The following is a 15,874-nucleotide window of genomic DNA, read 5'->3' as shown; positions in this document are numbered from 1 at the left end:
ACTGGGCATAATGGAGCTCCACTCTGCTATGGCTTCTCTCTTCCTTGTCGTATCCAGGACCCATTCCCAACATATGATCACTGATGCTGGGGGTAGTGCACCAGAGAATCTAGTGCAAAGGGGTTAATAATCTCTTCACACACACAGGGTTGTCTGAGTCATCTAGAATGTATGTATTACTGTACCTTTTTGGTATACACAAAGGGCCAAAACCTGTAGTCCTTACTCAGCTAAAACTCCCATTGACATCGGATGAAGGTTTGATAAATAAAGACAGGAGGATTTGATTGTCAGAGCAATTAAAGTAGCATTATTTAATCTCTATGATTTGAGAATAAATGATTGTTACCTTCATGACCCCTTTCTCCTTTAAACATTTAGCCCTTGTTTTTTATGCACAGATGAGAGGATATTTCTCATAGAATAAAGTTAAGGAGAAATAACATTTACTAAAAATTTTTCTGTGACAGTACTTAAATGGAAATAATTCTTCAGGGTGTCTTCTTATTTCAGTGCAGTGTGACTTAGATGCTGATGATATATTTGAAATGAGAATATGCCACCTTAGGGCATATTCACCTCCCACATGCATGATTCCCAATTGTTTTGTGGGGAGTTATCCTGCACAGTGACATACGACTTTATTGCAATGTGCTGTGCACCGAATATCACTCTGGGTCAAAGTATCCTTGTCTAAAAAGAAACCACAATTTTAAGGATATTAAAATGCAGTAAAGCTTTAAAATTATTTAGAGGAACTATACTGAATTAGCCAAGTTAAATAATAGATTTAATGAAAGAGATTAATTGAGTTCTAACTATTGAGTATAAACTCCAGGTACTCCAGACTCTGTTTTGGAGAATATGCACTAACATAGGAGGGAAAATCATGGCCATGGCATAAATGTTGCAATAAGTGTTTTGGTGGTGCGACGGGGGCAAGGGGATATAGTTTAACAATCTAGGCATCAGGGTTGGAATGAGCTTCAGAAGGACAGTTTAGAGGTGAGATTGTTGTATTGGTTTAATTTGAGTTTAAGCATAGGAAGTCTCCCACTCTAAAATTAAATTTGTTTGTCCAGCTTGTGGATGAGTCCTGGAACAGTAATGTTTACAGGCTCCTCCACTACAGCTCTGATTTCTTGAGTGAGTTAACAAATTGCTTATCTACCCTGGTATTGGAGTCACTGAGACTTATTGCCCTGAGTGATCTCAGTGTCCATGCAGATGATGACTCTTCTGGATTCACCCATGATCTCATGGCTGCAACAATAACCTTAGAACTATCTCCTGGCTGAAACTGTAGAACCTTAGAACAACAATACACTTAGAAACCTTATGGTTTCTGGCTGAATGGATGATAAGGGTTACTTTTAATTGTGTTTGGTTTTTTTTGTTTTGTTTTGTTTTGTTTTGTTTGGAATCGGTGATCGCACTCTTCTTAGATCGGACCATTATTACAGTTTGAGGTTAGGGCTCACACTTACTCTCATTGGAGAGAAGTGACCTATTTTATTGGACCAGGCTGGGTGATTATGATAATCACCATATTTGTCTACTGGCATGGTGGTCCTGAAAGCTCTCTCTCTCTCTCTCTCTCTCTCTCTCTCTGCACTCACCCCACTGCACTCACCTCAATACTGTTTAAAGCTCATCTGGCACAGATGATGCATAAATGGTGGAAATTGTGTTGGTCAATTGTGAAATGTGACCATTTCTTCCATAGAGAAATTGTGCAAAATTGTGTTATGGCTTGTCGGCGGGTGTCCTCAAACTGGTCCGGTCGCTGCGGTCCTTCCTCGGGTCCTGACCCCGGAGGAGGCCACAGCGCCTTCCTGCAGGGGAAAAGTTTGCTCTCCAGTAATCTATCGCCCTGGCCTCAGCAGGGCGGGCGGGCAAACAGTCTATCGCCCTGGCCTCAGCAGGGCGGGCGGACGAGCTGTGAACGGCTCTAGCCCCTAGGCAGGGCGGGTAAACAACCAGTTAGTTGATCTGGCCCTTAGGCAAGGCGAGCCAGAAATGGTTCTGCTCTGACAGCCGTAGGGAGGTTGAGGCTGTCCCGGGGTGGCTAGGAAAAAGGGGGGGGTCCAGCTACGAGATGGCCCTACCCAGTTGCTAGGCCCGGTTTGGTCCAGGGTTGGTCGGAGTCTCGGCTCCGGTCTAGGTCTCAGCCGGCGGGGCAGCACATCTGCCTCCGGCGGCGGTCTGCCCCTGACTGAGCTCTGGGGCCTGTCTCTTATACTGCGGGTGCCTTGAGAGGCTCCGCCCCGCTTTGGCTGATTGGGTAGCTCTGGCGGCCCTATCACGGCCCGGCTTTTGGGTTGCCGGGCAGATTGGCCTGCCGGCCCCTTCACAGTCCGGCTGTTTGGTTGTCGGCCAGGCTGCTCTGTGGGGCTCTCCCTTGTCCACCCCAGTCACTGCGGCCCTTCCTCAGGTCCTGACCCCGGAGGAGGCCACAGCACCTTCCTACATGGCTGCAGAGGAGATGGTGAAAGCTTTGTTCTCTACCAGGTATCTGTGAAGTCCAAGTAAGCAGAACTGTCCTCGAAGTGAGTTTATTTATTTTGGGCTCATGCACAGCATGTGAGGAAATGTAACCCCTGACTGAGTTTGTCAGTCTTGCTCACTGAGATCTATGGAACTTCCCCTGAAGTTCATGAAGAAACTTCAGCTAGTACAAAATATGACTACAAGCTTCCTTGAACAGTGTTAAACCTGTGCTCCATAGACTGCACTGTTTGTTTTCAGGTGTAAGTCAAGGTGTTGATTTTGATCTATAAAATCTAATATGATTAGGGCTTGGTTATCTTGAAACCCCACGTCTCTTCATGCTTACTCCTGGCAGTTGAAATTAAAGGGGATCTTCTCAGTGATAGGCCATAGATTGATATAGCTGTGGTAGAACTTTTTCTGGGGCTAGACCATCATCTCCGCAATGGAATTTCATCACTGGTTTGATGGAACCTGAGTTTGTGGACCTTTAAGATATGTTGCAATATCTCTCTATCCAGATTCCTGTCTAAAGGAATGGTCTGGAAGAAGTTGAGTTTCTGTTGAGGTTTGTGAAGGTATTTTTAAGTTGACTTTGTCATTCTAGTTTATGTTACATTCTTGAACGTGATCCTAAATTTCTACAGACAGTTGAAAATAAATAAAAACCTCAGCCTTGTTGACTCAGCCCTATATCCTTCTGAGATAAATTGAGTACCATGACAGTTACTCTGTGTGGGTCTGATGAGACCTTATAAACTGAGGTTTTGGCTTCTCTGTAAGAACCTTAAAGGTGTGATTTCATTTAAAACCTAGGGTTTGCCCTCATATCCTTTGCCAAAAATTTCCTTCTTGCACCTCTGTGCAGTGTGCTGCCTGCTGTAAGGAACTCATGCAGCCTGGGCTGGGCTTGTAATTGAATTAGTATTGCTTATGCAGTATTGGTCATTGTGCCAGAGGCCACCCACACCAGTTATATAAGAACTCAGCAAATGCCAGTTAGTGTCTGCTCAACACAACAGCTGCCTGGCTCTTTATCACTAGGTGCAGTGCTTCATTCATGAACTAAAGACTGTCACTGCTTCAGTTGAATGAGACTTTTGTGAGTATTATCATGGTCCATGACATGCTGACCAGCCACCTGAGAGGCGGTTGTATTCAGTGGTATCACATGCACCTGAGGCTAGATTCTGATACCCTTACTCAGGTTGAGTAGCAAATTATCAGAGTCTAGTTCATAGGTTTATTAAGATACTTCAAGATGAAAGGTGCTATATATCATAGTTCAGGGCAACTGCACCTGTATTTCCCCTCCGTGATCCAGCAAGGGTGCCCATTCTAGGCTCCCAGCTCCTCAGCCATCATCTCTCTTGGGTGAAGACCAATCTCTCTCTCTCTCTCTCTCTCTCTCTCTCTCTCTCTCTCTCTCTCTCTCTCTCTCTTTCTTTCTTTCTTTCTTTCTTTTCTGAGCAGGGTTTTTCCCATGCTGCACAGTTCTCTAACTACACTGTGTTATTCCCAGGAAGCCAGAATGCCTAAACAGACCAGGGTCCTGCACTTTGCTTTCTCTTTGAAAGCTATGAACAGCTGTAGTAGCCAGCAGTCACAAGTTACCACACAACCCTATATAAGCAAGCACACTTATTCTTAAGGTGAAAGCATTACAGAGAAAACATAAGAACAAATGTTACTATATTCATGCTAAGAGCTCACCAGAAGACACGCATCAGTCTTACGGGGCCTCAGTTGACCAAAGTCCTTCCAACCCTTCCCAGGAAGGATTAGGGGTCTGCTGTGGGCAGGAGGTCCTGTACATATGCTGAATCAGAAAGCAGGCCCTGAGTTTAAACTCAGACTATTTATCCAAAAGCCCTTTCTTTGTCTGTGGGTCTCTGCAGAATCCAGTTTGAACTAGTATACGCAAGTGTCTCCAGATGGTGGAACTTCTCTGGAGTTTTACAACCCAAGTGAATTTGCCTAATCACCCCAAGTTGTTCTTAGTTCCTGGAGGAGCTGTGGTCACTCTCCCACGTGGAATTACATACAGTCCCTGGCCCACAATGATACGTAAACCTAATACAGTAAGATCTTACCTAGGATGACCAGATGTCCTGATTTTTATAGGGACAGTCCTGATATTCAGGGCTTTTTCTTATATAGGTGCCTATTACCTCCTGCCCATGCCCTGATTTTTCACATTTGCTATCTGGTCACCCTAATCTCACCTAGACATTGCAAGATATTGCCATATCTGTTACACTATGTAAATGCAAAATATATTGCTGTCCTTCTCTCGTTAACAGGATTACATTACTTTAAGATTTACTTTTCTCTAATTTTGTGCTTAGATGTATGTATAGATGGGTTTCATGTGATCAGATTTGAATGGTAAATATTTAACAAAAGGAACTCTAACACCTACACATTTTTGTATTTTACTGCTTACTTTAACTTAATAAGGGCAATGCCTCCCTCCCACTCTTTTCTTTCCCTTTCATTTAACCCCTCTCTGCAATCTCATCAGAAATGAGCTAGGAAAGTTAAAACCAAAAATTTAACTGGCAATCCAGCTAAAAATTCTCTGACCATCCATTGTTTTACACAAGGTATGCATGCATGTATCCAGAAATTGAAAACCTGTGTTCAGAAGTGCTTCAGATTTTGCTCTATATTCAGTGTACAATATTATTCTCTTTCTTTTGTTCCTGCTTCTCAAATATCCAAAGTGTTACTGTGCTCTATTATAGCTCTTTACTGTTCCGAGGCAGGAGATTCAAGGGCTTGATACTGCTACTGTTGTTGGACTGTTGAAAGGAAGTGCAATAAAGTCCTGATCTAAAGCCCACTGAAGTCCATGGAAAGACTCCCATCGACTTCAATGTGCTTTGGATCAGGTCCTAAAAGGGGCACAACTGATAGTAATTTCTTTATATCATGTCTGAGAGATGCCCAGCCTCCCTGACCTTAGGTCAGATGTCTCAGTTTACAGCACAATGTTTGGATTATTGCACCAGTAGAAAATTACTTTTTCCGTAATTTCATATTTTTGTAATTTGGAAGTATGGTATCTGCCTCAGGTGCACACAAAGCTCATTTTTAAAAAAAAGTAGAGAGAGTTTATTTGATTTTATTTTAAGTTTACAAGCCTACATTCTGGTTCCAATTGTACTTTTAGTGCCATATAATAGGGCAGTATCAAAGGCTACAGCTATAGATCATAGCTGGAGAGAAATTATAGTGCCAGTCGTAAAAAAAATTCCAGCTATATAAAATATCCTTAGGGATTGTCCTAAAAACACACTATACATACATTCAGGTAATAAGTGGGCATTACAAATTTGACATTTTATAAATTAATATTCCAAAAGCACATATTTTCCTATAAATGTTGAGCAAACTTTAAATAAAAACCTTATAGTAAACTTTGGAAAGAGGTGCCCCCTGCTGGTTTAGTATTTGTTTCACTTGTAAACTGCTGGAAAATGAGTATGTACTTTAGTGTTATCTAGTGCTTCTTAGGCTGCCTCATATTTCTTTTGTCTCCGCAAAGTCCAAGATAAGCTATTTTGTAGATCTGTTCTTTTTGTCTGTGTTTAACAAATGTTGATGATTTGATGAACTTTGATTCCTTATGATTGATGTTTAACTTTGTCACTTTTTTCTTGTACTCAATACCTAGCATATACTACACAGTGGAACACTCACATAGAGTAATACCAAACCAGTTTCTTTACAATTGGCAATGAAAGTCAGAACAGAAATCTGATCCGTCTCCTTATGAAGAGCCACCATGCAGTTGTCTGTGGATCACATGCTGAAATTGAGACTATGTAATAATTAAGCTAAAACAGGCAATTAAACAATACAAACAATTAACACAAAGGCTTTAGATAAATTAAGGCACCCCAACTCAGAGTTCATGGCAGATTGAGGCCTGATTGATAAACCAACATGTCAGAATATCTGACGTTTGAGTATAGGCATGTTACTCTAATAGGGCTTGGTCCAAAGCCATTTCAAATAATTGGAAGTCTTTCCACTGACTTCAGTGTACTTTGGATCAGGCTCATACTTTGCTGAGACTTGAGGAATTTCAGATCAGAATTAAATCCATAAACACTGATGGATGTTTTGTTTTGTTGGTCTTTTTAAAATCTCCTGAGAACATTACATTCTTTAGCTTTAGACATTTGCCATTTCTAGGCAACAGTGTTTGAAAAACAGCACAGGACAAAAATAGTCTTGTTATGTAGTATAAATAATAGATTGGAGAAAAAATTGGTAAATTATTCTTCATCTGTTTGATCACAACTAATACAGTTGACTCACATTGCTCCATTTGTTTCACCATTCACTATTTTTATAGTCATCACAAATCCATGAAAATAAAACTGCTTATTTGTATGTTTAATTTTATTTTACACTGTCATATGTTCTCTGTGTACTATAACTTCAGATTAACACAACTTCATGTATCATGGTGCACTCGTTTAAGTTATCTTTTTTAAATCTGCAGTGTTTGATAGTTTAAGCATATGCTGTGAATTTGATGCCGAAATCTTCATTGATGATCAGTGTTTCATTTGCTTGACCTTAATTTTAATGTTGCTGGTGTAATTCTGAGTATGTGTTTAATATTTTTCTTTCTTTTTAAATTTAGGTGGAGAACAGACCAAAATATTATGGAAGAGAGTATGTATTATACTGTTTTATTTTTAATTCTTTCATAATTAATCACTTGATGATGTGTCACACATTCCTTTTTGAAATTACTAATACAGAAATAATCAACAATAGCATAATAGAGGTGTTCTGACAAAATATTTTGTTTAACTTTCCATAGTCCTAGCAATGTAATTGTTTTGAATGTCTAATATTCCAGTTGCATATGGATTTAATATTGTTGCCCAACCAGGCAAGGTCTGTACCATCACTTTAGCCTGCATTTTCAACTAGAGATGGGCAAAATCATGAATATTGTCCAAAAACAAATTCAGGGGTAGTTTTGGAAAAATGGTTCTGATTCTTTCTTGATCTTTTTTTGGTTGCAACTTTTAACCCTCTTTTATTTTTACTGTTTTTCTCAGTCTTGTTCCTCTGATTCTTCCTCCTTTTTGATGTGTGTTTGCTGTACTTTATTCTCACTGATACCCAGTACTACACTGTCAGTGAGAGTATGAAACTGCTTAAGGTCTAAATGCTGCCTTACTAGCATTTGCCCTTTAATACAGTACTTTTATGAGGCCTGCTGTTAATCCTTATTGCAAGATAAACTATATAATTTCATATTTTATTTTTTTTCACACCCAGGGCACAGCAGCTATCAAACTATCAAAGAGCCAGCAGCTTTCTCCTAATTATTATAGTTGCATTTTTTAAATATAAACTGTGACAGTAGAGAATTCAGTCATAGCTGCTTGAGTACAGCAGAGTTTGAAAGACAGCACCTAGATAATTGAACCACCATGCTTTCTAGCTTAGAACTTTTAAAATCATTTATCATTATGTTTTGTCCAATAAATCCGTTGATTTTTTGTATTACAGCTAAGAGCCAAGAGAAAACTAAAAGCCTGAACTCATATTTGTTAATTGGACTTTGGCATTAATGACAGTGAATTTATTAATAAAGATTAATTTAAATTGTGTAATTTTAGAGATACTCATTGTAATTGGTTGTAGTAGAAAATATCTGTGATTCATCCGCACAGTGGGAAAGTCCAAACCAATCATATCATTTTAAAAAAGGAAGCATGTCTAGTAATGTTTTGGAAAGATCATTTAAAACCTAATGCTTCCAACATGTATTCAGCATGAAAAAATGACTTAAGTGCAATTGATGTTCAGTTCTCCTTACATCTAAAATGTTTTTCTTGTTCTTTCCCTACCAAACCAGAGGCAGCATTTTAAGCCTACCATTTCCGACATATTATGTCAGAAAAAAGAGTGCTTAAGGCTAGTAGCTTTTAACGTATTTATTGTATTTTTAGGCAGCAGCATGTAAAACAAAAGCTTCTATAAGCTCCAAGAAAAGGTTTAGTGAATCATCTAGCAAAATATATGCGCAACGTAGTATTTAAACTACTCTAAAGACTGTATTTTGTCCTTCTTTAAAGGTCATAGCTGAAGTGTACTGATCACTATAAAGTCAGCTGTTTGTCATAGGGCCACTTCCTTTGATCATGCGGGAATGAATCACAGTGTCACTTTCTTCAGAAACTGGCCAAGGAACTTTACTGAAATAAGGAAAACAATGTTATCCCTAAGGCTACTCTGGAGCTATTTCTCTACTATAGAGCATCTGAGTAGAACCTTCACCTGCACCTGCCTGCCTGACTTTCTGCCACACATGTAAAGATGCACTGCAGATATCCTCACATTTTTTAAAACCATAGATATAAACAACAAAGGAAGATTTGTAATAAGGATACTATTTAGAATACTTGCATTCATTTTAATTTATCTTGTTTTATTTTCAAGTGCTGTCATTACTGCTCTCATTTCATTCCTCTCATATAAAGTAACCATCATAGGAAACTCCAGGCCTGATCGTCCTGCTTCCTAGAGCTGGCTTTAAAAAAAAACAAAAACGCTTGGAGTCTAACTGATCGCCATATTTGGGGTCGGAAGGGAATTTGCCCCCAGGTCAGATTGGCAGTGACCTGGGGTTTCTTCTGCCTTCCTCTTCAGCGTAGGACACAAGTCACTTGCTGGTTTGAACTAGAATAAATGATGGAGTCTCTGTAACTTGCAGTCTTTAAATCAAGTTTTGAGGATATCCGTCAGAGGTTATGGGTCTGCCACAAAAGTGGGTGGGTGCCCAATTGTGTGCAGGAGGTCAGACTAATTTATTATGATGGTTCCTTCTGGCCTTAAAGTCTATGAGACGGTGTGGGGGGAGGGGGAGAGTATTGTAAAAATGTTTCCCTTTTTGTTGACATTTTATTTTATTGAAATTTGAAATTCTAGAGAACTTCAAGAGAGTAGAGTTGGTTGAAGTTGACACTCTCCCATTGACTTCAGTGGGAACTGCATTGGGCCATAATACTTTTTTTTGTGTTCTTCTGTGTCTAATTGTTCCTGCTCCTTGAGCTGCCAAGTATTGTGCTGGTAAGAACTTGAAGATTCTCCCACTATTTTTACTGCTCTAAGGTCTTTGCCTAAATTCAGATGGTCATGACTACAGTGTTTTCCTATAGCTGGGGTAGGCAGGTGCACAGCTTCTTTCATGGGCCAAACTCAAAGATATTATTCTAAAATCATCCAGTGCAGTTACTCATATGGTGAACAACATTTTCTCTTTGCCCCTCCATTTCTCAATTCAATCTCATCATCTGTGTGATAGCTTGATGTCCGTTAGACAGGGAAGTGGAGACCTGAAGTTGTTCCCAGATTGTTCCACTGGTGCAGTTTTTGGTATTGCTATCCCATTACGATCTACTACTAATCACATACGTCTTACTTAACTCAACCATGATTTCTTGTGGTTTTAGTTCTACTTATGATTATTCTGTAAATTGCTGAAATCTCTCCCCTCAGGTTTCATGGGATTATTTCTCGGGAGCAGGCAGATGAACTACTTGGAGGTGTAGAAGGAGCATATATTCTCAGAGAGAGCCAGCGGCAACCTGGATGCTACACTCTAGCTCTCAGGTAAACTCAGTTTTAATAAAACGTTTCTAGATTAACTAGATATTTGGAAGGGATGGCAGAGATAATACCAGTTCCTTTGATTGAGTGACTGTCTGCCTTTAATTACTAGGATTTGCAACTAAGGGTGAGTTTAGACTTCCAGCTGCTATTTCACAGTCACATTACTGCAGTAGCCTAGCAAATTTTTTACCGTCTGCATTTGGCTAGGAGTTTGTGACCTTTCCCTTTGGATGCAGATCTTGCCATTGTTGTACATGCTTTTGTTACCTAAGGCTTAGACTATTGCAGTGCTTTGTACATGGGACTACTCCTTAAAACCATTTTGAGACTGACGCTGGTACAGGATGCAGTAGCTTGCTTATTGAGCAGGGCATCGTACTGGGAATTCATGACATCAGTGCTCCGGGATCTGCACTGCTTGCTCATTGGTCTCTGGGTAGAGTTTAAGGTCTCTGTTATGCCTTACAAATCCCTAAATGAGCTGGAACAGGCCAACTTGAGGTGTTGCCTCTCTCCCCATCCCATACTGTCACAACTGTGGTCAGAAGGGGCACATGACTAGATCCCGCTCACTATAAATGAGAGGGAGGTAGTTGGCAGGATGCCCTCTGTGAAGGCTGCAGTTCTCTAGAACTAGCTTCCCCTGATTGGGCTGAATTTGGTGACCTTCCAGCATGCTGCAAAAGATATCTGTTTGGTTGAGTTTCTTAGAAGGCAAAAGGTGTGCTCCTCCAATGATGGGGTGGAAAAAAGGAGTCTGTAGATGGCTGGCTGAATTCCTGTGGAATGATTACTTTTATGCCGCTGCATTTGATTGTGTGAATATTGATGGTCGGGTGCCTGAAACCTTGGATAAGGGTCCTTTTATATATTGAATCTAAATAAAATTGTTAGAAATCTAAAGTTTACCTTAGCATCTTTCTTTTTAAAGAAACCTCAAGCTACTTACGTGGAAAATTGTGTACATCTTAAAACTGTTATAGTTTGATGGGAAATATCCTTCAAATCCTGTCACCTTTCACAAAATAAATATTTTAAATTGTTATTAGGCAGTTTTAAGAACATTACTATTTTTGTGGGACCTGCAAAAAGAGTCTTTAATTTTATACTCCCTTTCGTAAGTCTGTAACAAAAATTTCCTAGAAGAGACTTCCCAGAGCTATGAACATTGTACTAATATCATCCTGACCATTTATATGGGTGCACAAACAAGGCCATCAGTAAAATCCAGAGTTGGTGGTGCTTGCTTTGTAAAAAGTGTAGGAAATGAATAGCAGTGTTTGTCAAATGAAAAAGACCAAAACAGGTGATTTTCAAGATTCTTAACAAGGCATTACAAAATAAAGGGTAAGAAAACTATAGTATTTGATTGTCCTTATTAAATATAGATATATATGTATAGTGGTTGTAATAGAATACTTCAGTTGCTAACTTCTAGGGCTAGATTTTCAACCTAATCTCCAAATTCACATATGTAAATGCTTGTAGATTCAAAAACATTAGTTTGCTTGCAAATTGGGAATTTATAAGAAAAAAAAAAGTTACGGCACAAATGTAGAGACCTTTTTGGAGCTTATTTAACCTGTAAACCATTTAACAAAGAAAACATGTACATTTGGACTGAAATGCTGACCCCACTGACGTCAATGACAAAAACCTTCTGTTTACTTCAGTGAGGCCTGGATTTCACCCTTGATGTGGAAAAAAGAAACATTTTGAGATGCTTTCTTTTTAATATAATTTTTAAAACTATATACTATACATGCCATAAATAGCCTCTTTATAGGCACACTCCAGAATAGGCTTTTGTCACTCAGTATAAGCATACCTCTGATGTGTTGTGCCAGCTCCCTCAAGATGAGCATTGTTTACTAAATGCGCACATTTCTGGGTGCTTCTGCTTTCTTGTTAAACACTATCTGGCCTCAATCCTGCAGTCAGATCCACATGAGAATAATGGGGGTTCTGTGGGTGGCTCACCCACACGGATGGAATTTCCATATTAGGACGTAAAAAGTGTGTGTATAATCAGCAAGATTATCTCCTGATTGTTTTGATATTATGTAGTCTCTTTCTGTCTTTTTTTTTTAAAATGCAGGTTTGGTAATCAGACCTTAAACTACAGGCTTTTCTATGATGGGAAGCACTTCGTGGGGGAGAAGAGGTTTGAATCTATCCATGATTTGGTAACAGATGGCTTGATAACACTGTATATAGAAACCAAGGCCTCTGAATATATTTCCAAAATGACCACAAACCCCATCTATGAACACATTGGATATGCTACTCTGCTTAGAGAAAAAGTATCCCGAAGGCTGAGCAAAACAAAAACTGAATCAAGAAAAGCTAGCGTAACAAGTGAAGAAAACACACCCGTTGAAAAGGTAAATATTCAGTATTAGATGGCAATCAATCTAATACTTTCTTTATTTTTAAAATGGTTTGAAAATCTAAAAGGAAACAAGTGTTTCTTTAATAATAATTAATAACTTAATTTTGCTGTCATTAAAAAAGTGTCCATGAGCCACTGAAATGTTTCTATCCTGTTAACTGGCTGGTAACCAGTCATGTGTACTCAAAATTACTATTTAATTGGGGCTTTTGAAAAGATGATAAAAACTTCCCATCCATTACCAATACAAATGATTTTATGTATACAGTGTGGGACCTGACTGCCTTAGAACTGCCTTTCTTTATGCACCATCACGAGGACTGAGATAAGCTGAGGTGTTCGCTTGTCCATGTGCATTCTAAAGTCATGGCATTCTCAGTGGCAGGTCCCTGACTGTGGAACTTGTGCCCATTGGCCATTCACCAGATCTCAAGTTTGTAAGCTTCCAGTGCATGGTACAAAAGCTCCTCTTTTCTGCCAATCCTTTGGTGAATGGGTCTGAAGTGGGGTGTTGTCTTTGCCTTCTTTCCTTCTCTTTTCTGAGTTAAAATGGATTTTTCTTGCCATCTCTTAACCTGACCATATGCTACAGTAATGTGTGACCTAGAACTTACTGCCTTAATACTTCGAGAACTCCATCCACTTAGTAACCAGGTAGAAACATGAGATTAAGAATTACACCATATATTATAAACACTCTTGTAAGCAGTGACATGTGGATTTTCACTTTTCGAGGTGGACTGTGCACTAAATATCCCAAACAAAACTTTCTTCCTGATGCAGATGTTTTTGGTGAATTAGCTAATTCACATTTGTGGGAGGACTTTTGCGTCCTGACTCAGATGATTTTAATGTTCAGTGAGAGAACTGATATTTGGGAAGCAGTAACTGTTCTTGCTGGAAGATAACATGTATCACAAATGAAAATTGTTTTCCTCATGCCTCTGTCCATCCCACTGAAAGACATTTCCAGGCAAGTAACTTTCTATGCTGGTTCACATATCAGCATAGACTGAACACGTACTGGTTTGGATTTCCGACACAAAGTAAAACAGGACAGACACAGGCAAAGTACAGCAGTTTAGGAATTGTTCTCAGTAGTAGCTCTTATTCTTGAATAACCTGGAGTGGCATCCAAACATAGTCATCCTCAGTAGCAAAGGAGTTGGATTAATAGTGCTGGTTTTTAGCAAAGTAACACAGCCTGGAGAAGATCTTTGGACAACAGGATTGTGAAAAAAACCTTAATTCAGATTCTGTTTCAACACAAATCCAGTGACACTGATAGTATTTGGAATCACTTGGATGGTGTTTTAAAAAACAAAATATAGGAACAACAGAAGTTGGTCCAAATAAAAGATATTACCTCACCCACCTTGTCTCTCTAAAATATGGGATGGTATTACATAGACAGATGTCTTGCTCATTCTGCTGATTCCTGTGATTGGACACTAGCTGTTTTTTTATTGCTAAATCAGGTACAAGAGTCTCTTTTTTTATATATATATTTTTGGGGGGGGGGGGTGGGGGGGAGGAAGGTACAAGGAGTAATGAGAAGCATAGTTTAGTACAATATGAATTTTCTCTGTATGGGAGAGTCAGTAACACCCCTAGTGATGGGTTGCTAGATTATGCTCTGGAAACTAGCAGTTTCTTTTATGTTAAAAATATATTTCACAAACAGTATGGTGACTTTAAAACATTAGTATTTGCCATTAGTGGAATAACAGTAATGACTATAGTCCTAAATCCTGGGCACATTCCTTAACTTTTGAAAACATGGAAATATGGTATAGAAACAAGACCAAAGCTATTTAAAAATGTTTAATCTTAGTTGCAATTCTTGTCATATTTTTGTTATGAATATCAGTGATTTTTCATATGCTGCAATGCCCTGGAGCACTTAAAAGGGTTTTATTTTAATCTACTTATCTTTATAATTGATAATATTCTCTTTTGCATTGGGATTTTGGTTGAATTTTTCAAGTTTGGGTGATTAAGGTAAGGTACCTAAATAAAAATGGCCTTTCAGAGGTGCAGAATGATGCTTGCTTAGCAGCTCTGAAAATTGGGCTACTCTGATTCAAATGCCTAAATATGAATTTGCACCTAAATCTGAAACTGTCTGACTATGGATCTGATCCAGCTCCCAGGGGAATTAATGGAAAGACTCCCATTGACTTCAGTAGGGGTTGGATTGATCCCTTTGTGTGCTAAGGGGAGAAACTTTCCTTACTTACCAAGTCCCCAAAGGGTATCCATAATGGAAATGCTTGGGATCTTAGGCCTGATCCCATAAATATTCGTGGACTTTTGTAGCTTCAGGCAAATAATAAATGCCTGCAAAGTTGGGACCTTCATTAGCAACAGGCAGGTTCCTGACTAATGGATAAACAGCAGGGCTTGAATTGGGCCAGTACATGTCCATTCACCTGTTGGCACCTCTCTGAGCTGTCTGGTGGGGGGGGATAGGAATGGGATCTGCTACCACTGAGAGGGAGCAGGAGGAGGAGCTGCTACCAGAATCCTTTTCCTGCTGTCAGGAGCAGGAGCCACCAGTGCCAATGGGTGGTGAACGGGGGCTTCATGAACATCGGGGTTAAGGAGATGCTATTCCAGCAAAACAGTGCCTGCTGTCTGTTTGACCTGAAGCATGTCCATAAGGTGCTCCACAGATACAGCCAGTGTTTTTTAAATCTGAGACCCCCAACATGGGGGACTTGAGCTCATCCTTAGGTGGAAACCAGGTAGTATTTCCACCATGACCATTCCATACAGGTTTCCACCAGGGAGGGCTACTTTAATTTGCTATCTAATCTCTAATGGAGGCAGTTCACCCCTATTCTATTCTGTCTATTTGTTGAGACACAGTATTTATCACAGTGGCATCTGCTCATCACCACATTATTTGGACAAGTTGATGGGCATAGCTTTGATGATGGGCGGAGTTTGGAGGAATACCACTGCCTATTTTTTCCTAATCTGACCCCTGATAAAAAAAGGGATTGGGCTGTGAAATAAGACAGCAAAATATGAGTTTATTTTTATAGCAGTATAATAATAAGATGCTAAATTCTCTTTGGGTTGCTCTGTGTATTTCTATGCTACACCTAAAAAAAAAAAAAATTTCAAGGAAAATTTCTTGAGGAAGTAATGGCTCATGCTTGGTTGTACCAAAGATTTTGCTTTTGTTTGGGGTTTGTTGCACAGCATTATAGATGCAAGGCATATGTCTTGGTCACAGATGAAAACCTTCTCTTTCACCCAAAGCACTAATAAAATGAAGGCAGCCAGAAAGAACTAAAGTAACATTCTGACTGACACATTTCTATGCAGTAAATT

The 15,874-nt window shown here is 39.4% G+C and overlaps 1 protein-coding gene across 1 annotated transcript in view; it reads left to right on the top strand.

Moving 5' to 3' along the window:
• CHN2 (chimerin 2) overlaps positions 1-15,874 on the top strand; it is a 194,260-nt gene that overhangs the window by 91,075 nt on the left and 87,311 nt on the right. Inside the window, exons 4-6 of the mRNA XM_067561989.1 lie at positions 7,151-7,182; positions 10,027-10,140; positions 12,239-12,524. Of these exons, the coding sequence (XP_067418090.1) occupies positions 7,151-7,182; positions 10,027-10,140; positions 12,239-12,524 (432 nt within the window). The remainder of the gene's footprint in view (positions 1-7,150; positions 7,183-10,026; positions 10,141-12,238; positions 12,525-15,874) is intronic.

The sequence above is a fragment of the Emydura macquarii genome, unplaced genomic scaffold (genome assembly GCF_026122565.2).
Source record: "Emydura macquarii macquarii isolate MOO-44397 ecotype Brisbane River unplaced genomic scaffold, CSIRO-AGI_Emac_v2 contig_2422, whole genome shotgun sequence".
Lineage (NCBI taxonomy): Eukaryota > Metazoa > Chordata > Testudines > Chelidae > Emydura > Emydura macquarii.
The sequence above is the reverse complement of the archived record's forward strand: the minus strand, read 5'-3'. Positions and strand labels throughout refer to the sequence as shown.